This window comes from Glycine soja, chromosome 2 (genome assembly GCF_004193775.1).
Source record: "Glycine soja cultivar W05 chromosome 2, ASM419377v2, whole genome shotgun sequence".
In the NCBI taxonomy this organism is placed as follows: domain Eukaryota; kingdom Viridiplantae; phylum Streptophyta; class Magnoliopsida; order Fabales; family Fabaceae; genus Glycine; species Glycine soja.
Genome location: NC_041003.1, coordinates 50,367,984 through 50,395,961, shown reverse-complemented (window position 1 = coordinate 50,395,961; position 27,978 = coordinate 50,367,984). Strand labels below are relative to the sequence as shown.

The following is a 27,978-nucleotide window of genomic DNA, read 5'->3' as shown; positions in this document are numbered from 1 at the left end:
TTTTTATGCTGCCTACTTGTTTTAATTTCCACGGTCAATTAGTAGTTCATAATAATCAATGTTTTTCGGACTCATCAATATATTTTAATTTTGTAAGACATTAAGTGCAGATTTTGTATCGTAGTAGGACATTGGCTTAAGGTTTGAACTCATAACTGCGTACAAATTACTTAACTCCTTATCACTATTTCAGTTCTAGCAACTTGCATTAACTTAATGCCATTAAGTGAAGATTATATAATTAACGATTTCTTTTTTTTGCTATAATTAAATTAATTTCCTCTTGTTTCCTTTTATTTAATAGTTTACCATCATTTTCCTCTAATTGAATGATAGAATTTAAAAAATGACCACCCATCGATCAAACTTGTACCTTATACTGATACAGTAACTAGAGGGTAAAATGTATAAAATATCCTATGTATAAGATATTGTTTTCCAAAAGTAATAAAAGAAATTGAAAAATCAAGGTTTAAAAATTGTACTCGCAGTATCATAGTTATAACTTTGGAGGTTTTCTAAACAGCAATTATTGCGGTAGCTGCTCAAATTGCCCTCATTTTTTTTTATTTTTCTAGTTTTGATCATTATAATGCAATTGCAAATCCGATAGCATCCACAATTTAAAACTGAAATGAAAATAAAAATGAGAAATTATTAAGGAGTCCTGAACCAGTAAATCCCTGAGACTAATAATCAGTATTATTAATCAAGATATACATTGGACACTTAGACCAAGCCCATTACATATATATATTAAATTGGTTTGGATCCACTATTGTTAAAATTTAAAGCTTCTTCTACAGAGAATATGACAAAATAGAATGAGTTTCGAAAAGTTTATAAAAACATTTATGCGTGTTTAGGGGGGTGAGAAGGATCTCCCATTAACTTTGCAGCTGAGTATCAAATTTCTTAGCTCTAACTGAGTCATTAAAGTAATTGCATTGACAAAGATTATACAATTCTGCAAAGGACAGAACATAATCAGCAGTGACAGCTAATTAAAGATTGGAAGAAACTTTGCTCTAGTGTGTATTTTAGAAGTTTATAATAATAAATTGAGAAGAATCGGTATCCGAGGCAGGGAACATATTTTTCCTTGCAAACTTTCCCGTAATCCCTATAACAACAACGGCTAGGAGATCTGTATTGAATTGAATGTAACCTTTGGCTCCAGTCCTATTTAGTTCTGTATAGGAGATCTGTAGCTACTTTTTGTTCAGCCTCAGCAGCATCAAGTGGTCAATTCACTACAACCAAAAAGTTTGACTTGTTCATTACTTTAAAAATAATTTTTGCAGTGAACAAAAGGAACAAAGTTCAATGTGCTGCAGAGGGTGAATACATTTAAATGCTGATAATCCTAGTCCATCTCTTCTTAACCTGAGACTTTCAGATGGAAACCGTACAAAACACCAGAAAAACTTCCTCGTACTAATTACAAAAGTTTCTGTTCTTTTTAGCATCTTATTCCTACATTTATTTTCCACCTCAAAATTTTCTGATCCAAGATTTGGGGTCCCAGATTTCAAAAACAACTTTCTTAGTATTCGTATGACATCATCCCCATTTTAAAAAAATGCCGTATATGTTCAACTTAATATTTTGGGCTTAGCTCTCTCGGCTCTAAGAAGTGAATTAGAAAATCATCAGTCCTCTCCTCTACACAAACAGTAGAATGGCACCATATTTTGTCCTTATTAAAGACATAAAATTCAGGTTCCGGATGCACCTGGAAAAAGTACTAACAAATAAAGTTATGTATACACCTTGAAGTAAGTACTATTAACAAATAAAATTTGGGTGATGATATATAAACACTTCTATATATCAAATATTTTATTAACATGTATTATTTCACACTATTTTGCTCTATAACATCTTGTCACATTTTATAGTTGTCTCTCTTTATCTATCCAGAGTTTGCTGTCCACAAATGTTGTTCCACAAAGTTTACTTGCAAGAATATGTCAAGCTTGCTCCTGTTTGGAAGCTAACAATAGGCTGGCATCCCGGTTGTTAAAATACAGAAGATGTACAAGTAATCACGTTAGAAAAACCGGTGTAGTTGCCATCCAGCTTTGAAAAGCATATTTTTCTAATAAGGTCAAAGAGCTCATTTTCTTGCACAAAAAAAGAGCCTCATTAGAATGTACCGAACAATTTACCAACTGTTAGTTTGTGATGGAATTTCGTGATTTTAATTTTGTTGCGGTGTTGTTTGAAATTGAATGAATGGAAATTGTTCTCTATTCAGCTATCAATTTCCGCTGTTGAGCTTGAGCCTTCGGTGATGTTAGTTAAAATTAGCTTTAATTGGGTATATGCTATGAATTATTACAAATTGAAGGAGGGATATGGTGAGTGTAATCTGCATTGGAAAAATTTCTTTTTCCCCAGTAGCCTGAAAGTAAAGGACCGAGGTAGTAGGAGATATTTGCTTCGTAATGTTCTGTTGGAATGCATCAATACGTGATTCATTGATTTTTACAAGGTATAATTCGTGATGCTGATGGTGCATTGAAGTGGAAGCTTTGAATAAGGATGTCTTTGAAAATAATTTGCAGATAATATAGATTTCTTATTTGCAAGATATAATTCTAAAAGGAAAAAATCAAGATAAACATATTTTTATCACACACGTTTTAAGTATTGATTTTTAGACTTTTATAAATGTTTTATTTATTTATTTAAGTGATAATGAAAAACTAAAAAATATATTTTTGTATCTATCATTGTTGAAAATGACTTTTTAAAAAAAAATATTTTTTGTGTTCTATAATATATAAATATATTTACACTTACACGAAGTAAAACATTTATATAAAAATAATTTTGCATTTATCATAATAATTTAACAAATGTACATTACTTTCATGTTGTTGTTGTAAAAAAGAAGAAAAAGATTTCATAAAAATGAAGTTTTTTACCGTGGGAAAATAACCAATAATTATTCTAGGTGAACTGAAAACTTTTCGTACATAGCTAATTAAGTAAGTTGCTGTTCAATAATAATAATAATAATAATAATAATAATAATAAAAGTGCAAAACTTAGCCCAGCCAAGAATCGAACTCTCTCCCACGCACAACTGCAACTAAGCCAAGTTGTATTAGTTGGTATTCTACTAGCAAATTTAATATAATATAATAATTAAATAACAAATAAATTATAATAAATCATATGAAAATAATTAATCACTTAAAACATAATTCATAATATAATAATAAATTAAATTAAATATAACAAAACATGTAATATGATAAACAAAGAATAAAAATTAAATTAATAAGTTTTAGAGTGGAATTATATTATTCTGTGATATGATTTTTTGAATTATTTTTAAAGTAGATCATGAAATTTTAATTTCTTTTAATATATATTAGATTAAATCGAGTCAAATAGTGGTTTGATCATTGATTCTTTCACTTATTATCTCAATCGAGTAAGTGATTGGGTCGCTTTTCACTTAAAAGATTAATATAATTACATTTTAATATTTTTAAAAAAAAAAAAAGAATAATAGCGTGACATAGTTAGGTTAATAGTTAGAAGAATAAATAAGGTTTATGACATTTGTGGCTTAGACAAGAAGGACGCAATTAATGATTATTGGCAAACAGTGAAAGACTTTAAAAGATAGTAGAGCCTTACACGCACACCGTGTGGCTTCTTTCCGATTTTGTCGTTAACACCGAAACTGAATCAAAAGTCAGTTACTTGCACTGTTCGGTTTGAAACTTAGAAGCAACAACATCCTTGTACCTCTTTCATTCTTATTTTGCCTTTGGCCGCGTATATAATATACTAACATTTTTTCCTTCTGGTGGTTGTTGGTACAAGGCAAATGATGAAAAATCTCAGTGTAAGTATGCTGGTAACTGCCAAGGTTTGCTGAATCTGTATTCGCTCAAGTAAAGAGGCAACAGGTACCATAATTTTGATTCCATGCTAAGTTTGTTCAAGTTTCATGCCAGTTGCTCAACTAATTTGTTCAAGACCAAATGAATATTTGTTGCTGTATTGAGTTGATACAATATTGTTGTTGTCTCTCGTGTTTAATACGATTACAAATTGCCAGCATGTTTAGTTTGATTTTACCTGTAATGGAATCCATCGGTTTTATGTTTGATTGGTTAGTTGGTCATGACTGATGATGCATATTCCCCATTAGCAACCTTTAATTTTCTTTCTTTGCATCAAAATCATGTTTCACCAAGTTCAACCCTAGTATATGATGAGGCTACCACCTTGCTGCCAGTTCCATTTTAGGGGACTTTTAAATTTTCTTAGATTTTAAGTTATTAAAAAAATGAGATAGGTCCTAATTGATGTTACCATTCCTGAGTTAAAATATAAAAATCTATTACGACTTTTTGTTTTTTTATTCATGACTTCAAAATCATATATATTTTTTTTTACGTTTAAATTTTTATATTTATTTGTATTTTCTTTTGTTTTGCTTTCAATTTTTTTAATTTACAAATAATTTTAATAATTTAATTATTAAATAAATATTTTAATTTTACTTGTTATTAATTTTATTTAATATATTGTATATAATTTTTATATGGTTTTATTTAATATCTTATATATATTTTTAATATTTTTTTATTTAAAATATTTTATATAATTTTTTAATAATGTTTTTTTAATATATTTTGTATGTTTAAGATTTAGATCATTTTTAATAATTTTATTGAATTTAATTTTTTTAAATGAAAGAAATAATATAAAATACTTAAATTTAAGATTTTAAAACAAGTAAATTTAAAAATTCAAGACATTTAAATAAAAATTATGTATTTTTTTTAACATAAGTATAATATTTGTCAATACAAACAAGTAGACGATTAATATAGTTTTTACTTCTTATATTTTTCTTTAATTGTATTATTTATGTTATATTAGTGTATTATGTTATTTTTAATTTAACTACTATTTTTATTACTAAATTATTAGATGTTGTTAATAGTAAATTCCTTTATAAAAAATAAATAATATTATTTCATAAATTATAAGTTAATATTTGTAACAATATATTTTAATGTTTATTTTAAAATTTTAGTTTTTAAAAATAAGTATTTAAAATAAAACAAATATTAAAAAAATATATTAAATATCATTATGTTAATTTTTTTTTATTTCATTTACAAAAAAAATCAAATTCAATAATATTATTAAAAAAATTATCTAAATTTTAAATATAAAAAATATATTAAACTAAATAATATTAAAAATATATAAAATATTTTAATTAAAACAATATTAAAAAAGATATAACATACTAAAAAAATCATATAAAAAATATAAACAAGATATTAAATAAAACTAATAGCAAGTAAAATTAAAAATATTTATTTAATAATTAAATAATTAAAAATATTTATAATTTAAAAAAAATTGAAAGCAAAAGAAAAAATAAAAGTAAATAAATAATCCTAAAACAAAAAACTTTAAACGTAAAAAAAAATGACTTCAAAGTCATAAGTTTAAAAATAAAAAAACAAAACATATAAAATTTTGAAGGCATAAAAAAATTAATTAAAATCTTAAATTTTTTTACACCTTCGATTAAAAATATTACAACTTTTAAGTCAGAAATCATAATGCAGTTTATTCTGCTTTCAGTAATAATTTAAAATTGATTCCAAATAAAAAAAATCTTAATAAATTTACCCCTTTTGGTTAAAGTCCCCATTTTAGGTATCAGAATTTTGGATGACACGCTTTCTTTTCTTCTCTCTCTTTTCTTTTTTAACACTTTAATCTAATTGGTTTCACCCTAACATAATTAAGGTGCTGAATCTGCATGTGGGCTAATTCCAAATATCTCGTACTTCGAGTCCTGTAAATTAAGCTTCTGAAATTGCAACACCTTGAAATATCTGACCTTGTCATGCGCTATCTCTTTTTCTTACCGTTTATCCTTGTGTTTGTTTTTAAGGTGACTTCAATTCATCTTAGATGACAGAAACAATGGCAATGCAAGGTTGTTATTGTCACGTCTATACGAAGTTGGCAACTCAAAGAAGAACACTGGACAATCTTAGTTTTTCAGGCTCAATTTCGGTTAAAAAATTGTCAAAGAATGAAAGGACCACAGGGAACAATCAATTTCATAGGTTACTCGTGAAAATGCGACAGACAGAAATGCCTGCCGCCTCAGAGTATGGAACAAATGAGTTAGTGAAAAGAAAGACAATGTTAGAGAAGACAGTGAATAATGGTTCAGCAACTTCAAAGGTAGTGAGAAAAAATGGTATCCCAGCCTTGAGCAAGACAATGAAATCTAGAAGCTCATTGGAAGAGCTAAAGGTTTTAGCCACAGATGAAGGTTTCAGTTGGGCCAATGAAAATTACAGTTCCTGGCAGAGATCTATTGATGTTTGGTCTTTTGTGGCTTCTTTGCGTATTCGGATTCTGTTGGACAATGCAAAATGGGCATATTTGAGAGGTTTCACAGAGGCAAAGCAGGTACGTACGTAGGTTCTTTTCGTTTCTTGCCAAAAATAAAATACTATTTTCCTTGGCCGTATTTGCATTTATTTATGTATTCATATTTCATAGCTGGTGGAAATAAATTACAAGTGTTTTTATTATTATTCAATTGGTCATGTTTCTGTTTGCTGACCTGAAGTTTTTTAATATTTTATTTAGAAAAGCAGAAGGCGGAAAACTGCCTCATGGTTAAGAGAGCGTGTATTGCAGCTTGGTCCAACTTTCATTAAACTTGGCCAGTTATCATCAACAAGGTCAGATCTATTTCCACGTGAATTTGTGGATGAGCTCGCAAAATTGCAGGTATTTCTGTAGATTTTGTTTTTCTCATTTTCAGATTCATCATTAATGTATAGATTCCCCTTTTTTTGTTAAAAGAATATAAGCAAAAAAATAGTTCATGTTAATTTAAAAAGTTTGTTAATATAATTTAATTTTACTTATTTATTTCAAAAAAATCTCTCTTAGACTATCCCTTATTCAAATTTGATATAAAGAATTATTGAAAATAAAATCTCAATTAAATAAAAAAATATTTTGAAAACAACTTTGTTAAATAAAATGAACTAACATTTTTAATCAATTTACATGAGTTTTCTTTTTCTTTCTATATTCAAGACCAGAAAGTAATTCTTAATATAACATTATACAGGACATGGTTCCTGCCTTCTCTCCTAAGAAAGCAAGAAAATTCATTGAGAGTGAATTGGGAGCTCCCATTAACATATTATTTGAGGAGTTTGAAGATCGGCCAATTGCTGCTGCTAGTCTCGGTCAGGTGATTCAACCAAGCCCTGCTCATTACATTGCATTTATTATTTTGGTTCAATTAAAAATTTGGTCTAATACTTGATATTTTTCATTTTGATCCTTACATTAAAAAGACTCACAATTTAACCCCTGCGTGAAAGCGTTTACCAATTACTTTACAGCCATTATTATGCATGGGTCAAAATGTAAACTGACTTTATGTACGGAAAAAAGGATCAATCTAATTTGACCTTATATTTTCATACACTGGATCTTTTCATATTGTTAAGAACTTGTAGCTTTATTCGAATTGGTCAAAATTTGATAAATATAACATGATAATATCCTAGTGTCGTTGGCATGTGGCTTTGTTCATTATTAGAACAAACTAGAACGTTAACTTCTCCCATCTTGTAGACCATGATAATAGCTTATTAATGTTGTTCTTAGTATAGTAACATCAATTTTGGAGGAGCCTATCTGTAGGTTCATCGTGCTATTCTGCATAATGGAGAAAAAGTAGTCATCAAAGTTCAAAGGCCTGGTCTGAAGAAGCTGTTCGACATTGATTTGAGTAAGTAGTGGTTACTTTGTTTGTGCCATTGACAAAAAACTTTACCATCTGGTGCCAAGACTTATTTATGCATAGCAGCATAGAGTTTAAGGATTACTATTTTAGTGAATACTTTTGTTTAGGGTTTAAGGATTACTATTTTATTGTTTGTTACTCTCACAAGTTTGCTTGTTTGTTATGTCCAGAAAACTTAAAGTTGATTGCTGAGTATTTTCAGAGAAGTGAAACTTTTGGTGGTCCACTTAGAGATTGGATTGGAATATATGAAGAATGTAAAACGTAAGTAATAAGCATTGAAGTACATCGTTATCAATATTTCATGAAGCAAAGCATATGTTAAATTATGTTCATTGCATTTCACCTTCTCTTCATTACTTTAGTTTCCAATGCCTTAATTTTTATTGTGCTGTTCATGCTACTTTGCAGTATTTTGTATCAAGAAATTGATTATATAAATGAAGGAAAGAATGCTGACAGGTTCCGCCGAGATTTTAGAAACATAAAGTGGGTTCGGATACCTGTATGTTTCTTGCTGCAACACAATCATCCCATTATAAACTGTATAAATTTTTAATGTCTTGTAAAAAATTGGATTTTGATCACATCTCCATTTCTTTTGTTGTAGCTGGTATATTGGGATTATACTGCATTAAAGGTGTTGACCATGGAGTATGTACCAGGTTTTCATCTTAACTAATGCCATGTGCCTTGTTTCTCATTTTAATTGTCTGACATTATGGTATTATGAGAAATAATATATTGTATATGTGGGAGCTAATAATTCTCTCTTGAAAGTGATATATTGTGTATGACATTATGGTAGAGAACATATTTTTCAACTGCTCCTATCTTTGGTTTTACTCCTGGGACAGGTATCAAAATAGACTATGTGGATACCTTAACTTCGCGTGGTTATGATCGATTACGTATCTCATCACGTGCTACTGAGGCATACCTGATTCAGGTGCACCACCTTGGTTCTCCCTAATCACGATCTAATAGTAATATCTGATGTTGAATATGGTTTTCGTTTTGTTACTCAGAATAAGTAAAATGCCTCTACCTATATTAAAATAAAAAATTGAAGAATGAATTGTCACTTGAAGATAGGTGTTACCATCACTTTTGTAGCTAAAAAAGTTGAGTTGATAAATAATCATTTTTTTTTTACCTTACAGATATTGAAAACAGGTTTCTTTCATGCCGATCCTCATCCTGGAAATCTTGCTATTGATGTGGACGAAGCGATTATTTATTATGACTTTGGCATGATGGGAGAGATCAAATCTTTTACCCGGGAGAGACTGCTTGAACTTTTCTATGCTATGTATGAAAAAGATGCCAAAAAGGTCTTGATTTGTACTACGCTTAGATTATTTAAATCCATATTGTTTTTTTTTTTACTAATAAGAAATCAATATCTGATATCATGATATGCTATTTTGGTAAGTGTTTAATTGATATCCATTGTTCAATTTCATTGTAACTTTCTCAGTTTGCCTCAATTAACTCAAACAAGCACAATGACATAAAACGGCTTTTGCCTAAGCACAATTACAATTGTAAATTTCAATCCAGCAAAAAAGAATTTGGCGTTGCTCATAACTTGAATTGATCAACTTAAGTGTCCCTGTTTCACACTTTTACAAACATACAACTATACAAGAAACAATGATGCAGGTTATGCAACGCCTTATAGAGCTCGGAGCCCTCCAACCTACTGGGGACCTGTCATCAGTAAGAATGTCAACTACTGCTTTTCAAATATTCTGATTTGTGTCTTGACACTTGATTGACCTCATAAATGATAAATTTATTTTCCAGGTGAGGAGATCTGTGCAGTTTTTCCTGGACCACTTGCTAAGCCAGGCACCAGATCAGGAGCAGACCCTTTCTGCAATCGGGGAGGTTTGTTAACATTGTTATATTGGATCAATGAATTCATAATAGTTTGAGTGTTTGTTTCAATCGAACTAAAGATTAAGCTGAAGGTGGAGAATCATTGTTTTCTCTTGGTATCTAGAGAATCTACTCCACACGTTATTATTGATTATTGAGGGCTTTCTGTGGCAGGATTTATTTGCAATAGCACAAGACCAACCATTCCGTTTTCCATCCACCTTTGCCTTTGTTCTAAGGGCGTTTTCAACACTTGAAGGTTTGCATCTTCTCAATTCTCTTACTGTCCCTCTCTATCTTTATCTCTTTGGTGGCCATTCTTTCTAAAAATTTAAACATGTCCTAACGTTTATTATTGATTTCACATTAGAATATGCATTATAAGATGGTAACCTCCCCATCCTTTCTTGGGAAAAAATTAACTGATTTAAGACACATTTAAGTAAACAACCAAATTAAATACATATCCAATAAATTCTTATGAACTTACTTATAAGCTTAAATGTTAAGTTGATCAAAATATGTATAAATTTGAAATTTATTGAAATAAGTAAAGAAAACAGCAAAAGGATATATGTTAGTTAGTTCTTTGTATTTCTTCATCATCTATTTATTTCATTTTTTCTGACAGGCATAGGTTACACACTCAATCCAAATTTCTCCTTTGCTAAGATTGCTACACCCTACGCACAGGTTCGAAGTTCATATCGTCCATGAACAAATATTGTTCTCATAGTGCATTAAAATGCATGCTCATACATTTCACTACGTTACAGGAGCTTTTAGAGATAAGGCAAAAGCAGCGCACTGCGCCACAGCTTGTGGAGGAGATAAGAAAGCAAGCAGATGATGTACCACACCTTTACCTTTGTTCCGGATGATGTTTCCTTATAATAGAAAAATCCCATTTATTTATGGCATTGTGCAATTAATGTGCATCCACTTTAATTGATAACGCTGCCTCGTATAATGCTTTTAGGCTACAACCTATACCATGTCTATGCCATACAGAGTTCAAAGAATAGAAGAGTTTACAAAGCAACTTGAGGCAGGGGATCTGAAACTTCGGGTACGAGTGCTTGAGGTCAGTTTATTTATTTATTGATTCTTATCGTTTACCCCATTTTTTTATTTTAATTCTTATGCTAGAAAATTATAAATTTTAGTCTCTACAATTTTTTTGTAGCAATTTATTATCGCCAAAAAGTGTCTATTAACAGTTGTATATCGTCCAACAAACTTCTCCGGACTCTAGTGTTAGCAAACAGAAATGTAACTTTTATATGATTAAAGCTTACAAATTTTTTCATATAAGGACTACAACTTAAAATGAAGATAATCATAATGACCAATTGAATAGTTAAATCTTTATTTTTCTTCACATGGTGTATGCTATGTGTGACCAAGTATTTCTAAGCATTTTCCTAATGAGAACAATTTTCTAATTCGGAGGTCGTTATTCTGGAACTTTTGTTTTGTAAATTTGAAATTATTTAACTTGATTTGCTAGTCTGAAAGAGCTGCTCGGAAAGCAACGGCTTTACAAATGGCAACTATGTATACCGTATTAGGAGCAACTCTGCTAAATCTTGGTATCACTCTGAGCAGCCAAGGCAACATAACTATTGCGAATGGATCTTTCATTGGTGCAGGTGACTATATATTATAAAGCTTTCTCTCAAGTTATTGTCTAATCATGTTCAAATTATTCTTAAGGCTGATAGATATAGCATTTCGATGTGCAGGTATTTTTATGACACTATTTGTCAGATCCATGCAAAGGGTAAAAATGCTTGATAAGTTTGAGAAAATGATATAAATGGTTACCAACAAATTCAATTCTTTCAAACTTGTGTAAAGTTGTCCTCATTTTCATTTTCTTATTTGTAATTTGTAATCGTTCAATCTTTTTAATTACACAAGCATAGCAAATTTCACGAAGTTTAAAGAAACATGATTGGATATGATGTCACTACAATACAAGGCATTTCATGGCTTCAAGACAGAGAAAAAAATCATATAGTTTTCTAAGTACACTCCGTCAAAAAGATCATAAAGTGGTAAAGCTTGTGTTGGACCGTAATATATCTACTCCTAAGAAAAAAATCCAAAATAATTATTATTTTAATTTTTTTTAATGTAATATTAATTATTTTTTTCACTTATACTTTTATATATTTAATAATCAACTATAAAATTTAAAAATAAATTAATGATGTAAGATTAATTTTATAAAATTATTATTTTTTTCATTTTTTTTATTATTTTTTCTTAATTTATATAAAATAACTTAGGATGATAATTATTTTAGGATGAAATATGATTAAACAAAATCTATCTCAGTAAATGGGTTAACAGTCCGAGCAAGAATAAAAATATTAAAAAATATGAAAATTATAAAAAACAAAATATAGCCAAAACCTACGTGCAAGAGAGTGACATGGGGTTGCAAGATAATAAATGACTGATGTATCAATTATTTGTTTACTTAAGCAAACTCCTATCCATATTTTGCTTCTGTATTTCTCGTTAAAAAAGTGATATGTGGTTGCAAAAATAACATTAAATGACTCACGTATCAATTATTTATTGACTTAAGCAACTTCTGTTCCTGTTTGCAACTGGATTTTCCTAGGAAGTGAACGAAATAAGTGCATGGTTGTGGGTCCTCAGCAGTTGGTTCGTAGGCTAAGGTAGTATTTAAATCAGGTTGGAAATGAAATAAATTATTTCGATAAGTAAATACCTTTTTTGTTTATTTAAAATATTATTTATTTTTTTATAAAATTTAATCTATAATATTTTTTGTAGTAATTTTTTTTAGATTAAAAATATTTTTCATTATAAAAATAAAGAAAATGTATTGATAACTCATTAGAAGAGAAAAAAATATCAATGATAAGGATAATTTTAAAAAAATATAAATTTTAAATAAATTTATTATTATTAACTAAGTTAATATTTTTTTTAATCTTAATAAATTTGATAATTGAATCTTATATATAAAAATAAAAGAAATATTCACTTTGGGTATATTTATGGTTTTTGACATAAATTAATTACTAATTCCAACCGTAAATATTTCTTATTAATATCATGACGAACAAAAACAAAATTAATCTTAAATAACTTTTGATTTTATAAAATAGGGTTCTTTAGCTGCATTATGCTATTTTTATTTTAGACAGTGAGGACCAAAACAAGATGCGTTTAAGAAATAAAACTCATCAGCTAAGGAAAGTTCGTTCATAAAAAAGGAAAGTTCGTTCATAAAAGAAAGATCAGGTAAAGTATGTATGAAAACTGATATTATTTGTCTTTTTTCTAATTAAAATAATTCAGATAATCAATTATTTTATTTTAAAAAATAATGGTTAATTTGTCATGGAATTGTTAATTTTTAATTAGAGGAGAAAAACGTGTAAAGTGCATAGATAATTAAAATTTTTTTTAGACGTTTTTTCTTCCATTTTATTTATTTTGATTCTTTTTACATCACACTACCATATTTTTATTCGTCCTTCCTTCTATTTCTCTTTCCCAGATTTTTTTTTCACCCAAAATTGAGAAAGACAATGACCGGCGCCAAAAATTTGTTGACTAGGTTAGCAAGTGTACCAACTTTTCACAAGGAAGTCCGAGTGTCGAATCCACAGGGACTTTGTTTGTACTTATATTAATGCAAACCCAATTTACAACCTAAGAGATAATAAATTTAAAATAAAAAATAGAAAAAGATAGAAGATAAGAAAAGATAAAATTAGAAGATAAAGGAAAAGATTAAAGATAAAATTAAAAAAAAAAAAAAAGGAAGAAGATTAGAGAAGTGAAAGATAAGAAAGATAAAAGATTTAGATAAAAAAAAAATGGCAAGCCTATTTTACTTATCTATCCCTCAAATGCCATGAAGTTCTAATTCTAGATGTTTGCTTTGACGCATAAGCATAATGCAATCACTCTATGCCTAGCAATGATTTTATTATGATATCTTTTCTTCTCTTCTTGTTCTATCAGAAGTTATCCTTTCCCGAGAGCGTCTAGGTGGGGCTCATGACCGGTTTTACAACGAGAATGGGTGAAAAAAAAGAGAGGGAGTAAATGAAACCCTAGGAGAGGGTTCTGTCGTGGTGTCTTTTGTCCCTTGGGCTGGCTCTCTATGTATAGTTTATAGCGGCTCAAGTGGGCTCTTAGCGCGAGCTTCTGTTGGATCGCGGGCTTAGCGCGTGACGCGCGCTCAGCGCACGTATTGGGCTGGGCCTGCTTTAGATTTTCTTATATTCTTCAATTTTTCTTGCTTCTTTGCTTGTTACACCTCCAATTTTTATATCTGCAGCCAAAATTCAACAAAACATCAATTCTTTAATATTTAAGCGCAAATAACTGCTAAATAATTATTTTTAAAGACAATTTTGCCTTATTTTCTATTATCAAAATACAATTATTTAGCAGTTGTCAAAACCCCCAAATTAAAACTTTGTTTGTCCCCAAGCAAATCAAATTAAAAGCAGGCTCCGAATGCTTCAACACTTTCAATGGCTACAATTTCTCAGACAGATTCCTCCCACTGGTCCTTTCCGCATTTATCATAATCCCACAATGGAAGCATAAATTACATCAATATGAGATTGGTTAGTATCGGAAATCAATCAAGTTGGTTTGTCTCACTTTCCTCCTCACAAGGTTAGGGTTTATCTCTACCCACAAACAAATGCCTGGGGTGACTGTTTATTTATAGGACCTGCAATTAAGATTCTCAATTAAATTAAAGTTATTCTTGGTGTGGGCGAATGTGGACGCTTATCCCCCTTGGGGTTCTTCCATAACTTGAATAATTGTGCAATCTTCCAGGTGTGTTTGTAAGGAGAAAACAATAATAAGTGAGAGATAGAATAAATAAAAATAGGAAAATAAAATTAAAATTAATTTAAAGATTTAAATATATTTTTGATCATGTAATTTTTTTTAATTTTTTTTGTAAATTTTTTTTAGTCATTATAAATTATGATATTTTGTTTTTTATTTTTAAAGTATTTTAGATAAACAGTAAAAAAAATACATTAAACAGTTATAAAATATTGTCTAAAGTACTTGAAAAATAAAAAATAAAATAATCACATCTTATAGGAATTAAAACGAAAAAAATTACAAAACCAGAAATGAAAAAAAAAAACAATGCTCAAGAAGCAAAAATGTAGGGAAGCTTAATTCATCTATCTGAAATATCAGTATTTGATTTAAGAGAAATAAGGAAATAATGTGTCAAAAAAAAACACAATAAATCAATCTTATTATGTCTTAAATATATTTTTTGCTTGTAATTTAGTTTTTTTTTGTCACCATAAAAAAATCATTTTAATCTTTATAAAATATGTTTATTTTATTTTTTGATCTTTGAAGTACTTTAAATAACACTTTTAACTATAAAAAATATTTTGAACCGTAAAAAACTATTATCTAAAGTGATTTTAAAATAAAAAATATAATTAACATATTCTATAAAGACTAAATAAAAAATAAATAAATTTATAGGGGTAAAAACAAAAATAAAAATGTTAATTAGAATGATAAAAAAGATATTTAAACCTCTTACTATTTAGAATCAATTATTTTTCACGGCAATTAATTGTCATACTTTCTCATTTCTAAGTAGTTTAATGTTCTTTTCCTATGGTTAAGCAAAGAAAAAGAAAGATGTGTATTTCACATTTTTCTATTTCTCTTCTCTCTTGTAACAACTCATATTTCTCATTTATTTTTATTTTCCCTCTTTTATTTATTTATTCATAGCTACCAAACAAATTGTAAGACTTTATTCTCATTGTAAGACTTTATTCTCACTAGAACATCCACCATTCCTTTAAAGACATGTTATAAGCTAAGTGAAAGTTCATAAGACATAAATTAGGAACTGAAAAATTAAAAACTTTTAAATTAGTTAATTTATCTGATCAAAATAATTTATAAATTAGTCGAATAAACTTATAAACTTCTCAAAAATCTTATCAAACACAAAAAAAAGGCCTTTAGGTAAATTGCTTTAAACCGTGTATTTCAAATCCTTTTAATAGCTAAACTTGATAAGCAATTGATTGGGTACTCCATCACATAATTGTTATTTGTTACTTGACGGATCATTTTGAATGACCTGGTTAATACTAAATATAAACAAATTATGTAGGGGTTATGATCATAGATATCAAACAAGTCATGTATCTCTTATGCTAGATCAAGCTTAACACTATCCACCCATACAAATCACCTATTTCAAAACTTCCAATGAATCTTATGTGACTTAATTTCTTATTCATTCCAATTACAAAATTTGTATGTTAGGTATTTTTAATGTGACACTGGTAAACCAAATGATATTCCACCCCAAGCAGACAGAACTAATTTTAGGCCTACAGTTTATATGTATGCACTTAGTTTAGTTTATTGGTAGGTGGCTCTGAGAGTGCACGTGTGACTTTATACGAAAAATAAAAAAACAATTAGTGTACATCGCATGCACCGGATTCCAAATTTAATTAACTTATCATCTCTATTCAACTACTTGCCTTTGCTCCCCACGCACAGTGCTCTGTACCAACAACATCACCAATTCACTAATCACTCTTGTATATGAAATTACCTTAAACTAATCATCAATTTATTTTTAAGAAGACACCATTGTAATCGATTTTTTTCATGTGCATGAAGATATTTTTCAACCGGAAATTTAAAAATAATTCTTTTATACAAAATCAAAATGAATTTTATCTATCTTAGCAAAGCTTTTTTTACACACCTTAATCAGAATGCTATCAAACAATTGTGTTGCCTTTCTTGGTAACATCATTACGTTATCGACCGTAAATTAACATAGTCGCCTAAGCCAAAAGAATGTAAGAAAAAAAAAGAGAGGAAAAGAAACAAATTGAAGTAAATAGTCTAAAAAAAGTTAATGTAAAGGATTTTTTTTAGTGTATAATAAATTAATTGATTTTTATAATAATTATTTTTTATGTCATATTTATCATCATATCATTTTATAAATTAAGTTTTAAATTTTTTTATAATATTAATCAATAAAAAATCATGATAATAAATATGACATAAAAGATAACCATTGTAAAAGTTAATTTATTATTATATAATATTATAAAAACTAGGGGTGTTGGCATTCAATAAATCACACACCAATAAAAAAAAGAAACAATTAATTTAAAAATTGATGGGATTGGGTTGGAAGATTCAAATTTTATTACTAAATAGTGAACATTATTATTTTTAAATTTAAAAAAAATAAAAATCGTGTAACTTGTTTATTGAATCATATTCATGAATCATGGTCGAGCAGAAAAACTTGGGAAAAAGAAGAGTAATTGGCAAATTGATTTTGGCTTGCTCGGCAACACGGTGGGAGCATTCTTCACTTGTCCTTGGTTTTGGAACGACGACAGCCGAGCTATCTCTCGTAAGCTTCTTCTTTGCTCAACACTTTATCAGATCCGCGTTTCTCTTACGACCACATCACTATCATTTTTGCTTTACTATCTGTTCCTATTTTTCTATTTATATCAGAAACAACCTAGGAGGAACATTCCTATAATCTCCACCTGCTTCTTTTCTTTTCAAATTTCTGAATGGTTAAATATTATGGGATCAATTTCTGCTATGCATTTTCTGATCGTACATGGAATTTGTTCTCAAAGATTTTGCATGTTAGCTTGAGAATTATACCTATATGTGTCCGTATTTAATCTTTTGGATTGCAGATTCCATTTTCATCCATCAATGGCTCCAGTAGCAGCAGCATCTTCAGATTCAATCAAGCCAAGAGGTCTTTCATCAAACATTTTGGCTTTTATATATAGAGAGTGTTTTTATACCCTTTTATTTGCTAGTTGACTTCATATGTTTGATTTCTATAGATGTTTGCATTGTTGGTGTTGCACGTACACCAATGGGTGGATTTCTTGGTACCCTGTCATCTCTATCTGCCACCAAGCTAGGCTCTATAGCTATTGAAGGTAACTATGTCTTTGGAAACCTATGTCAGTGCTTATTACATTGCATTTGAATTATTTGTGTTTACATATTTTTCGTTCATCTGCAGCTGCTCTTAAAAGGGCCAATGTTGATCCATCCCTTGTGGAAGAAGTATTTTTCGGGAATGTTCTTAGTGCTAATTTGGGGCAAGCTCCTGCAAGACAAGCTGCTCTTGGAGCAGGAATATCCAATTCAGTAATCTGTACTACTGTTAACAAAGTTTGTGCATCAGGAATGAAAGGTTTGTTTATTATAAAATTAATTCTATTTGTTTCTTTGTATTTTGTTTAAAAAATATAGGAAAAGGATATTAAACTTGTTCTGGTTATTGCAGCTGCAATGCTTGCTGCACAGAGTATTCAATTAAGCATAAATGATGTTGTTGTGGCTGGTGGTATGGAAAGCATGTCTAATGTACCCAAGTACCTGGCTGAAGCAAGGTCAATATTGCCTTTTATTCAACACTCTCCTTATGATTAGTTCTTGTGTTGAAATAAACTGATTCAATACTAAAAGTTCAGGAAAGGATCACGCCTTGGACATGATTCACTTGTTGATGGGATGTTGAAAGATGGTTTGTGGGATGTCTATAAGGATGTTGGCATGGGAGTCTGTGCTGAGCTATGTGCAGATAACCATGCATTAACAAGAGATGACCAGGTATTTTATGATTAATTTCCGTTCAGAAAGGTTTCGGCAGGACCATTGTTGTAGATTTTTTGTTGACGTCTCTGTTTTCCCCTCAGGATAACTATGCAGTTCAGAGTTTTGAACGCGGAATTGCTGCCCAAGAAAGTGGTGCTTTTTCATGGGAAATTGCTCCAGTTGAAGTCTCTGGTGGAAGGGGAAGACCATCAACAGTTGTTGATAAGGACGAAGGCCTAGGAAAGGTAACCATATAAATAACTTGAACCATTGTAAATACTTGTTCTTGTATAAATATGGTGAGCCTACGAAAACGCATGTTTACCCAATAATACCTGAGTATTAAAATTTTATAGGTTTTCTAAGCATGAGAATATAGATATCGCATGATATCTTTTCTAAATACTTCCATTAAGGTTAATAATTAATCAAGAGTGGGGATTGGAATTTATAAAAAAATTTCTCTTCACATGAACAACATTTATATGTATGTTACTTCTAGCTGCAAATTAGTTACTATAGTCATTAGTTTTGTGTATACTTGCAGTTGAATACAAATCAATATATTGTTATATTTTCCTTTTCCTATGCCAGTTTGATGCTGCCAAGTTACGCAAACTTCGGCCAAGTTTCAAGGAGACTGGAGGTTCTGTTACTGCTGGCAATGCTTCCAGCATAAGGTTAATATATTATTGAAATTTGCTTAACTTTTTTCCTAGTGTGTGTGTGTGTGTGAATGAAAATGCTCTTGCTAACAGTGATGGTGCCGCTGCACTAGTTTTGGTGAGTGGAGAGAAGGCACTGAAGCTTGGGCTTCAAGTTATTGCAAAAATCACTGGATATGCTGATGCTGCTCAGGTACATAAAATATATTTTAAATATGAACTACATCTTCAGACTATAAAAAATAAGAAGTAGAAAAAATCATTTTATTCACATTATTTCTAGTGTTTGATGTATTATTAGTATAATTTCATATTCATATGAGGTTGAGCTGTGCAGGAACCAGAGTTATTTACAACAGCTCCATCCCTTGCCATTCCCAAAGCTATTGCCAAGGCAGGGTTGGAGACTTCGCAAATTGATTTTTATGAAATTAATGAAGCCTTTGCGGTAGGATTTCATGTCATTTTTAATTGTAGTCATTTTTCAACTCATGATGCCGTGAATTTTAATTCTTCTTATTGCTGTCTGTAGGTTGTGGCTCTTGCAAATCAGAAACTTCTTGGACTTAACTCGGTGAGTTTTTCCCCTTGTCACTGTGTGAAAGTTGTAATCCTTTAGTGTATGTATAATAAACTATTTCCAATTGTCTGTCTTGAAGAGTGCATGCTGTTGTAGGTCCAGAACCCCTCTTTGCACAGTGCAGAACATGTTAAAATTTGTCTATAATCCATAATTTAGCTTCATTGTGACCATTAATGGATGTACCCTTCCATTTATTTCTTTTACTCAAGTAACTATTATTTTGCAGGAAAAAGTAAACTTACACGGTGGAGCTGTTGCACTGGGTCATCCTCTTGGTTGCAGTGGTGCTCGCATTCTGGTGACACTTTTGGGGGTATGTGCTCAGTTCATAACTTCGATTATTTTACAATATATAATAGCATGCATGTTGAAAGATTGCCTTGTGTTTGTATAAAAAAAGTCTATCATAGTGCTCATCTCTTAAATTCTTAGTTTAATTATTTAAATTCCTTATGTTCAATTATTCAAAAAGATAATGTAATAATTTTATTATTTTGTTCCTTTTTTCTTTCTATATTTTTAATAAATTACATTGACAATCTGGGGAAGTAGTTTATTGTGAGAGTGAAATGAACAAATCTTGATCATTTGATCTTATATGAATGGTATTACAACACAAAATAAGATTTTTTTTCAGTGATCATCTAATATTTTAAGTAACTTATAATTGTGACTTTCTATGTATGGATCTTTCCGCAATTCTGAATGTTATTTTTCCATTAAGTTAATCTAAAAGTCATCACCTGCAGGTACTGAAGCAGAAGAATGGGAAGTACGGAGTTGGTGGCATTTGCAACGGTGGAGGTGGTGCATCTGCCCTTGTTGTTGAGCTTCTGTAAAACCTATTTTATGTTCCGTAGATGTCCTTTTAAGAACCAGCGTTTGGTGCAAAGCTCAAAAGATCTTGCCTCCCTCTTTAGCAAGCGAACATGCAAGTTTCAAATTTATTACAAGGACAAGACGGAAAGAGAGGAGAGAAATTTAGCTACATAATTGTTAGGTTTAAGTCTCATCTTGTGAAAGTGAAATTTTCTTAGCATCAAAGTAGAACATGAAGCAATATTATCCTAATTTTGGTTTGGAATGAATCATTATAAAACCTCTTATTCCAAGCACACAAGATTACAGATTCCCTTGCTTTGCAAAAATGTGTTCCAGAACTGAAATTGCCAAAAAGAAAGAGTGGAAATGTGGGAGTTGTAGTTGGTCTTGCGTCTGCTAATTTATTATTACTGTGGTATACGTACAATTCAATTATACATGCAAAAAATATTGCAGGGTAGTTGTACTTACATAAATCAATCAGTATTTAGACTGATGTTTTTTAATCCCTCAAACGTAAAGATGACCCCATGATTTAGCCACATCCAGCACCAAAATTACGTTAAACAGCCCAAAAGGCGCAGAAAGGAAAAATGATGCGGATCTACATGCACATTTTAAATTGAGAACGTTAATTTTTTATGTTGGTGACAATTTCAAACAATTATTTACTGCAATCTTAACATCAACAATATTAATTAAATCAGTTGATGAATTTTTAATGATTTAATTATGATAATTTTTAATCATCAAAAATCATATTTTAAATTTGTTATTTTTTATTTGAATCATAGATTCACAACAGAAAGATTAAAAATAATATTTTATCCATTTTAAGACTAAAAAAATAATTTTAAATTTAAAAGACGAAAAAAATACTCAAAGGATAAAAAATATATTTAAATCTTCTTATTAAATAATTAAAAAATGATTGAATTTTTAATAATTAATTAAACTTTTAATTATAATTAAAAACATCAATTATATAATTAATAAACTATTCTTCTTCAGTTCATTCTTCCACAATTTTATCACTTTTTCTTCATCTTTTCTGAACCCTAGCCTAAGCTTCTCACTTGTTCGCGCTCTCTCTCTCTCTGTCTTTGTTAACCCTCTCGGCCTCTGTGTGTTGTGTTGTGAATCGAGATTCAACACTTCAACTCGGCCCATTGTAAGTTTCTTTTTCTCATATTCTTTTCATTGTTTCCTCAACTCCGCTTTCTTCAAAGCGTAAGGGATTTGGAATTGAAGACCGAATTTGTTAACGCAGCGTTTTTTTTTATAAGAAAAATCGTGTGTGACTCACTCTAGATTAGGAGGGAAAAAGGGGGACAGGAACCTTAACTTTCAATTGGAATGTTACTTAATCTTTGTTCTGTTATTCAGTTTTCCATCATCGAGCTGCTGATGTTGTGATGTTCACCCTTTTTAATCTCTTTGTTGTTCAGTGTCACCTATGCATGTACTTACAAACTTGTTAGGATTTCAATCCTTAAGTTTGAAAAAATTATGTCTATGAGAATGGAGTTGAATGATTTCCCCAAGTTAGTTGGGGATTTTAGCCTCGAATTTGGGTTGTAGGATATATTGGTACTGGCCTAAACTTTAGTTAATGGCCTTTTTGAAAACCTTTTCAGTTCACATTGTTTCTATTGGCCTAAATTTCACATAATGGGAAAGTTTAGGACCTGATAGGTGGAATGGTGAATGACTCAATCAATAAATTAGTGCTATGACTCATTTGCTTCTCAATCATTTTGTTCCAAGTTTTTGGAGGTTATTAAGAAACCCTACATGTTTAGTTGTTCTTGTTCTCGTCTTTGGTTTAATCTATTAGAAATAATGAAAATCTACATGGTGATGCTCTCTCTTATCCAAATTATCTCAACCCTTCAGCACTAATCCAATTCTAATAGCCTATCATCTTACTGATGTTGTCTTATAGTCCAATAGTCTCATGGTACAACATCAATAACCTCAACACATCCCATCTCCCTAAGCAATAATTATTTATTCAAAATAATTAAGATAATAAATGAAGACTATAATATATAGAAATATCGAATAGTATATACAAATTCATTTAAAGAATTTGATATTACACACACTCACAGTGTTGTTTACTAACCTGATACTATTAAGTTGCACAAAAATCTCTTATCAAACTTCAATCGTATATTTTAGTTCTGAATATTCAGAAAACTTTCTTGTCTTCCTGTAATCCTTGATTTTCGTGATCTGAATTCATCATTTTATTTTTTAGGGGATTTTCAGGGTACAATGGCTTCCAACATCTCGCCCTCTGCCTTTGATAAAGAACAGGTAGGCATTGTTTTCTCTTCCTCCAATTCTGGTAAAACTGATCTGGTGGTTGATGTTGTTAATTTGATACCCCAATGTGGTTCCAAGTTTAAATTTGTTTTTTTGGGTGTTATTTGATTATTTAGTTTTTCTTGTTTTTGGATGTGTTTCTATAATTCATGTGGTTATGGAGCAGATATTTGGAATGGCTGAAAAGGAGATGGAATATAGGGTCGAATTATTCAACAAGTAGGTTTCCCTGCTCTTGCTTGCCTTGATATTGTTTGCTGTTGTAAGCAAGTACAATGTAGAATCTGACTGCATTTGTTTTATGAGATTTGTTGTTTGCATAATAATACATTTGGCTAACCTTTTGTTGTTTTTACCATTCAGGATGACCCAGACCTGTTTCAATAAGTGTGTTGACAATAGGTAGGGAAACTCTTCTGATTGCATAATCTGCTTGAGAAAGTGTCATGTTTGATGCCCTTCAAATGTCATCCAGTCCAGTCAATTTGACAATTTGGAGATTAGTTTCTTATTTCTCAAGAGTTATCTGCTGTTGCATTATTTTGATTATGGCTCAATGTGAATGTTATGATAATATCTGTTTACCACTTTTTCATCTCAGGTACAAGGAGTCTGAGCTAAATATGGGTGAAAATAGTTGCATTGACCGCTGTGTTTCAAAATATTGGCATGTAAGATGTTACTTAAGTTTACTTTTGGATCTATCACTGGCGCTGGTTTGAGTTGTATATTAGTTATCCTTTTTTTCTCATCAAACTCTATTATGCTTTAAGATAGTTTCTCAGACAGATGTTTTAGGATGAAATCTTAGTGGGGTTTTAGTACTTGTGGATTACAATGTTTTGACTTCAATATGGTTTTTGCTTTTGAAATAATGGGAAACTGCAAATAGTGATTGTCTTATTGTCTAAGGAGATTTTTTTTTTTTTGGCTAGGTGACTAATCTAATTGGTCAGCTGCTTGGTTCTGGGAGGCCTCCAATGTAATCCAAGTGTTTTGTATTTTCTTTTGCGGTTAGCAACCAGTGAGCTATGTCTACGATATTATTAGTTGCTTCCCAAGGAAGAGAAATTTAATGCTTTGCAGAGTCTTTATTTTTTACCATGACTATTTTGATTTTTGAGGTCAATATGCTTTGTTTAGAAAGGGACTGATGAGTTTTGAGGTAGCCAATGGTGAACAATAAAAATAATTTTAGATAAATATGGTCATTCTTTGTTTCTAATTTGTGGCTTTTTGGCTCTACCCGCAGTTTATCATATTTTATATCAAATTTATTTGAACTTTATCATCTTGGAATGTTTCCTTCCATCCGACGTTATGCAGTTAGAAACTTGGAATGTTTCCTTCCTTTCTGTTTTCAAACAATATACTTGCTTACAATTTTTCCTCCACTTTCTTGATTATCACCAAATATCTACCGGAAATTCAAATCAATATATTAATACCTCGTTTTCAAAAAAAAGAAAAGAAACAAGTAGCTATGGTTCTGCTCTGATATCAAGTATGACACATGTTGAAGAGCATTATACTAAAATGTGAGAGAAATTATTTTTTCTTATTTAGTGCCTTTTTCAATATTTAAACAAACAAAAGTACGCCTGAATATTTGCTTAATAGTTGTATTTTTACTTTGTGTACAAAACAAATTGCAATAACGGGAGTGATGAAAATAGAGAGGGTATTGCATCATAACTTTCATAAAATAAATCATCGCTCAATTTTGAGCATTAAAACACAAGTTCATTAATATCGTGTTCAATCATACAATCAATCTCTCTTTCAAATGGGATCGAACTCCGTTACATTATGACATTCATAAAAGTATGTATTGGGATTAATACTTTTAGAGAAAACTGTTTGATTTTTAAAAGTTACATGTGCCATCGTTACATATACTCATAGTTATAAAAGATTAAAATATGATAAAAAGAAATCATAAGAATCTAAAAATTTCTAAAACTTAGGAGACTAAAGTAAAACGAGATACCAAAGTTCTATTTTATTCTTTATAAAATACATGGGTTTTGCCCTTCTCTTAAATATATATAAAAAATATAAAAAGAAGTCTTTTCTTTGTTTGTTGATAAAAAAAATGAAAAGTAGTATAATTAATAATAATAGTAAAAACTTTCATGAGAGTGGCACATGCAATATGCATGAGAAAATGGTACACGAACACAATAAATTAAATACTAGAATAAAGAGAATAATTCCCACCAAGCCAGAGGGAAAAGTGAAGTGAGGTTAAAGACAGCTAATGTGGGTGGGGACAGAAAAGTGGCCGTTAGAAACTTGAACGTTACCAAACCATTTTCTGAGTCTCTTTCCCAATACTTTTAGTTCCATATTAGTATATAACACTCTCACTCTTTCCCAACGCTACCAAACCATTTCACTCACTCAGATTAACATAAGAAGCAAGCAATTAATTAAGAAGAAGAGAAGATGGGGATGGTTGTGGTGATTTCTCTTCCTTTCATAATCTTCTGCTTTCTTCTGGGTTTTGGATGTTACTTCTTTGGAAGAGCCAGAGGAAGGAAAGAGGTTCAAACCAACCCACAAGTTTATGGGATGCCAAGTCCACCCCCAGGTGCAGTTGCTTCAAACACCTTCTTCCCTTCACCTCCTGCACCCCACTCCCACTCCAAGCCAGACAACACTGATAATGTTTGATTTCAACCCAAACACCATTCACATATATACATATCAAATTATCCTAATCGCTCACCTCAGGTTGGCTGTTGTGTTGCATATTTACTTTAGGTATATTGGTGTAATTATTTGGTCCTTGTAGTAATTCACTCCAATAAGATTTAGACCCCTCCCCCATTTTATTCATTAATTTGTATAACCTCTTTTATTTTAATTTTGTCTGTTATTTTATGTATCCCTTGTTTCCAGGTTGAAAGTTCAATCCACTTTTATTTATATAAATTCAATTTTGCTCAACTTTGTATCCATAGTGTCTGTCACTGCCCTTCGGTTAGTTAATTTCACAAAATACAATCCAATCAGTCATTAGTCTTTATGATATTGGGAATTTTAAAAGCAGAGAAATTTTCGGTAAACTTCTTTTTTTACAGGAAAAAATTAAATTGGATGTTAAATTTAAGTATTTTTTGTAATTACTTTTTAATAAAAATAAAATTTTCTTCGATTATATGTATTAAGTTAAAATTTTAATTTTGATTAAAAAATACAAAAAGAAAACTCAAGACAGTTTTTTGTTCTTTTGGGTTCTAATGAGTAATCGCTACTCAGCTTCTCAAATTTTAATTATGATACTATATTGCCTTGAATTACTTTTTGATGTAAACTACCGAACGGCCTTGAACAGGTTTTTTTGTATAAACAATCAAAGTGGTCACCTTATAGGGATTTTAAAAGAAAATAAATTTCGAATTGTTAATAGAGAAAGAAAATTCTCTGTACAAGAAAAGAGAGAAGGATAAATTCTTAACCCATTTACACGTTATGGTAAGTAGTCAATTTTCAGTGTTTAGTTAACTCTAACACTCAGAGAATCTTACATGTCTAACATCTGTTAAAATTAATTTATGTGCCTGTTATAATCAACTTTAGCGGTTGAAAATTAATTTTCCTAAAAGTTAAAATAAGAAAAAAGATTTGCTAAAACTGCAAATCTAGTTTTCACTTAGTAGAGATAGAAGAGAAAAAAGTATATATCAAAATAATTAATAGGTGTAAATATGATAGGATATATATGTGATATGATAAGAAAGATGGAGTGAAATGAGGTTGAAGAAAAATATTATCGTATCATTACTCTTAAAATGTGTAATTAAAAATGTGATATAGAGATGTGAACTCCAAAAATTGTGTTTACTATAAGTATTGCAACAATTGTTTACGTGAATTGTTTAAAAGTAAGATATTTTAAATTTTCGCTAAAACATTTGATGTGACATTTTTTTTACAGTAAGCAACATTATTCAACTAAATTTTATCAATAAAAAGATATTTTTCAAGCCAAAAATCAGCAAACAAAATTAGGAAATTGAGTTAAATACATACTTTAGCAACCAATTAATTAAAGATTAAGTAAAAAAATAATATTTATGTGACATTATAAGAACTTTACAATTAATAGATTTTTTGGTGAAACACATAAAAAATAGAGTTCATGATAAAAAAAAATAATTAAATATAGTCTATTAAGTGAGACACAGGTGAATATATCAGTGGATTTAATATTTTGTTTCAGTTATAGTAATTAAAATGAGGCGTGAAAAAAGAGAAGAAAGAGTTTGATGGTTGAGCGTGGTTGGCGTGAAAAGTGTATTTGATTGGCATTGGCCCCGCTAGCTCCTGTCTCAATTCTCATTGTTTGTTCTTCCTCCTTCGCCTTGGGAACTGAAAATCAAGGAAAAGGAGAAGGATCAACCAACATCATATATTGAGTTAAAGCCAAAGCCATATATATCGTTCAATTCCTCCCTCTCTTCTGCAGCTAGCGATCGACCATGGCGGTACGTAGGCATGCATGCATGCAATTGCATTAATTAATATTTGAAATTGAATACATATATACGTACGTGCAGGAGAGGGGTAGAGCATTACCTAAGTTTGGGGACTGGGATGTGAATAATCCATCAGCAGCTCAGGATTTCTCAGTAATCTTCAACAAAGCCAGGAATGAGAGAAAGACTGGTGCTAATAAGATCCACTTTCCCCCAAATCATAATAACACAACAAAATGCAACCCCCCTCAAGTCGTTCTTGGCAAGTCCCATTATGTAAGTTAATTACCTTCGTCAACACACTTCTTGCATTGCTTCATGCTCAATCCTTACGTTACTTTTTTATTCATTGCAGAAAAAATGGTTTTGCTGTATAAACACATCTGCAGAATCATGAAGAGGTCCGAAACGTAAGATAGTTAAGTTGTTCATATCTGGAGCTATATATATATATATATATATGATGGCTCCTGCTGGAATCTCTTCTCATATATCTATACCTAGTGTCCGTACTTGGGCTTTATTAGGATACAAATATTATTGCATCATACACTTCTCTCTGTATTGTTTCCACTTTACAGTAGAGTTTGATATTTGTGTATAACTATATTCTTATTTATTCCACCTGCTGCGTACTATTTTATATTTCTTGTTGGATTTACTGTTTTATAATACATCTCTTTCGAGTCA

General features: G+C 30.2%; 5 protein-coding genes across 5 annotated transcripts; all 5 read left to right on the top strand.

The window, feature by feature from the left end:
* Positions 1-3,748: 3,748 nt before the first annotated feature.
* Positions 3,749-11,652, top strand: LOC114403785 (protein ACTIVITY OF BC1 COMPLEX KINASE 7, chloroplastic-like). The gene is made up of 18 exons (XM_028366946.1): positions 3,749-3,932; positions 5,951-6,480; positions 6,664-6,807; positions 7,157-7,282; positions 7,741-7,828; positions 8,014-8,107; positions 8,255-8,348; positions 8,454-8,508; positions 8,701-8,792; positions 9,007-9,177; positions 9,509-9,565; positions 9,653-9,736; positions 9,902-9,986; positions 10,359-10,420; positions 10,504-10,578; positions 10,707-10,811; positions 11,238-11,379; positions 11,473-11,652. Exons 2-18 carry the CDS (start codon positions 5,971-5,973, stop codon positions 11,544-11,546), a joined length of 2,058 nt encoding a protein of 685 aa, XP_028222747.1. The 5' UTR covers positions 3,749-3,932; positions 5,951-5,970; the 3' UTR covers positions 11,547-11,652.
* Positions 11,653-17,025: 5,373 nt separating this feature from the next.
* On the top strand, positions 17,026-20,856 carry LOC114403775 (acetyl-CoA acetyltransferase, cytosolic 1). Its single transcript, XM_028366935.1, has 13 exons — positions 17,026-17,183; positions 17,485-17,549; positions 17,641-17,739; positions 17,826-17,999; positions 18,093-18,198; positions 18,280-18,418; positions 18,505-18,648; positions 18,998-19,083; positions 19,162-19,261; positions 19,406-19,516; positions 19,601-19,642; positions 19,878-19,964; positions 20,401-20,856. Exons 2-13 carry the CDS (start codon positions 17,504-17,506, stop codon positions 20,488-20,490), a joined length of 1,224 nt encoding a protein of 407 aa, XP_028222736.1. The 5' UTR covers positions 17,026-17,183; positions 17,485-17,503; the 3' UTR covers positions 20,491-20,856.
* A 616-nt stretch (positions 20,857-21,472) lies between these two features.
* Positions 21,473-24,029, top strand: LOC114403768 (mitochondrial import inner membrane translocase subunit TIM10-like). Its single transcript, XM_028366924.1, has 6 exons — positions 21,473-21,644; positions 22,737-22,795; positions 22,971-23,023; positions 23,168-23,206; positions 23,406-23,475; positions 23,740-24,029. The coding sequence occupies exons 2-6, from the start codon at positions 22,754-22,756 to the stop codon at positions 23,788-23,790; spliced, it is 255 nt and encodes an 84-aa protein (XP_028222725.1). The 5' UTR covers positions 21,473-21,644; positions 22,737-22,753; the 3' UTR covers positions 23,791-24,029.
* A 1,145-nt stretch (positions 24,030-25,174) lies between these two features.
* On the top strand, positions 25,175-25,767 carry LOC114403759. The gene has a single exon (XM_028366912.1). The coding sequence runs from the start codon at positions 25,253-25,255 to the stop codon at positions 25,478-25,480; it is 228 nt and encodes a 75-aa protein (XP_028222713.1). The 5' UTR covers positions 25,175-25,252; the 3' UTR covers positions 25,481-25,767.
* Positions 25,768-27,071: 1,304 nt separating this feature from the next.
* On the top strand, positions 27,072-27,931 carry LOC114372219 (protein NOI4-like). Its single transcript, XM_028329683.1, has 3 exons — positions 27,072-27,297; positions 27,370-27,564; positions 27,644-27,931. Exons 1-3 carry the CDS (start codon positions 27,292-27,294, stop codon positions 27,683-27,685), a joined length of 243 nt encoding a protein of 80 aa, XP_028185484.1. The 5' UTR covers positions 27,072-27,291; the 3' UTR covers positions 27,686-27,931.
* The last annotated feature ends 47 nt before the right edge of the window (positions 27,932-27,978 follow it).

Coding starts and splice junctions, on each gene's coding strand:
- LOC114403759 (XM_028366912.1), top strand. CDS start 25,253: ATGGGGATGGTTGTGGTGATTTCTCTTCCTTTCATAATCTTCTGCTTT.
- LOC114403775 (XM_028366935.1), top strand. CDS start 17,504: ATGGCTCCAGTAGCAGCAGCATCTTCAGATTCAATCAAGCCAAGAG. Junction 18,000..18,092: donor TTGTGCATCAGGAATGAAAG/GTTTGTTTATTA, acceptor TGGTTATTGCAG/CTGCAATGCTTGCTGCACAG. Junction 19,643..19,877: donor AACTTCTTGGACTTAACTCG/GTGAGTTTTTCC, acceptor ATTATTTTGCAG/GAAAAAGTAAACTTACACGG.
- LOC114403768 (XM_028366924.1), top strand. CDS start 22,754: ATGGCTTCCAACATCTCGCCCTCTGCCTTTGATAAAGAACAG. Junction 23,207..23,405: donor AATAAGTGTGTTGACAATAG/GTAGGGAAACTC, acceptor TTTTCATCTCAG/GTACAAGGAGTCTGAGCTAA. Junction 23,476..23,739: donor GTGTTTCAAAATATTGGCAT/GTAAGATGTTAC, acceptor TTTTTTGGCTAG/GTGACTAATCTAATTGGTCA.
- LOC114372219 (XM_028329683.1), top strand. Junction 27,565..27,643: donor TTCTTGGCAAGTCCCATTAT/GTAAGTTAATTA, acceptor TATTCATTGCAG/AAAAAATGGTTTTGCTGTAT.
- LOC114403785 (XM_028366946.1), top strand. CDS start 5,971: ATGACAGAAACAATGGCAATGCAAGGTTGTTATTGTCACGTCTATACG. Junction 7,283..7,740: donor CTGCTGCTAGTCTCGGTCAG/GTGATTCAACCA, acceptor GCCTATCTGTAG/GTTCATCGTGCTATTCTGCA. Junction 8,349..8,453: donor TAAAGTGGGTTCGGATACCT/GTATGTTTCTTG, acceptor CTTTTGTTGTAG/CTGGTATATTGGGATTATAC.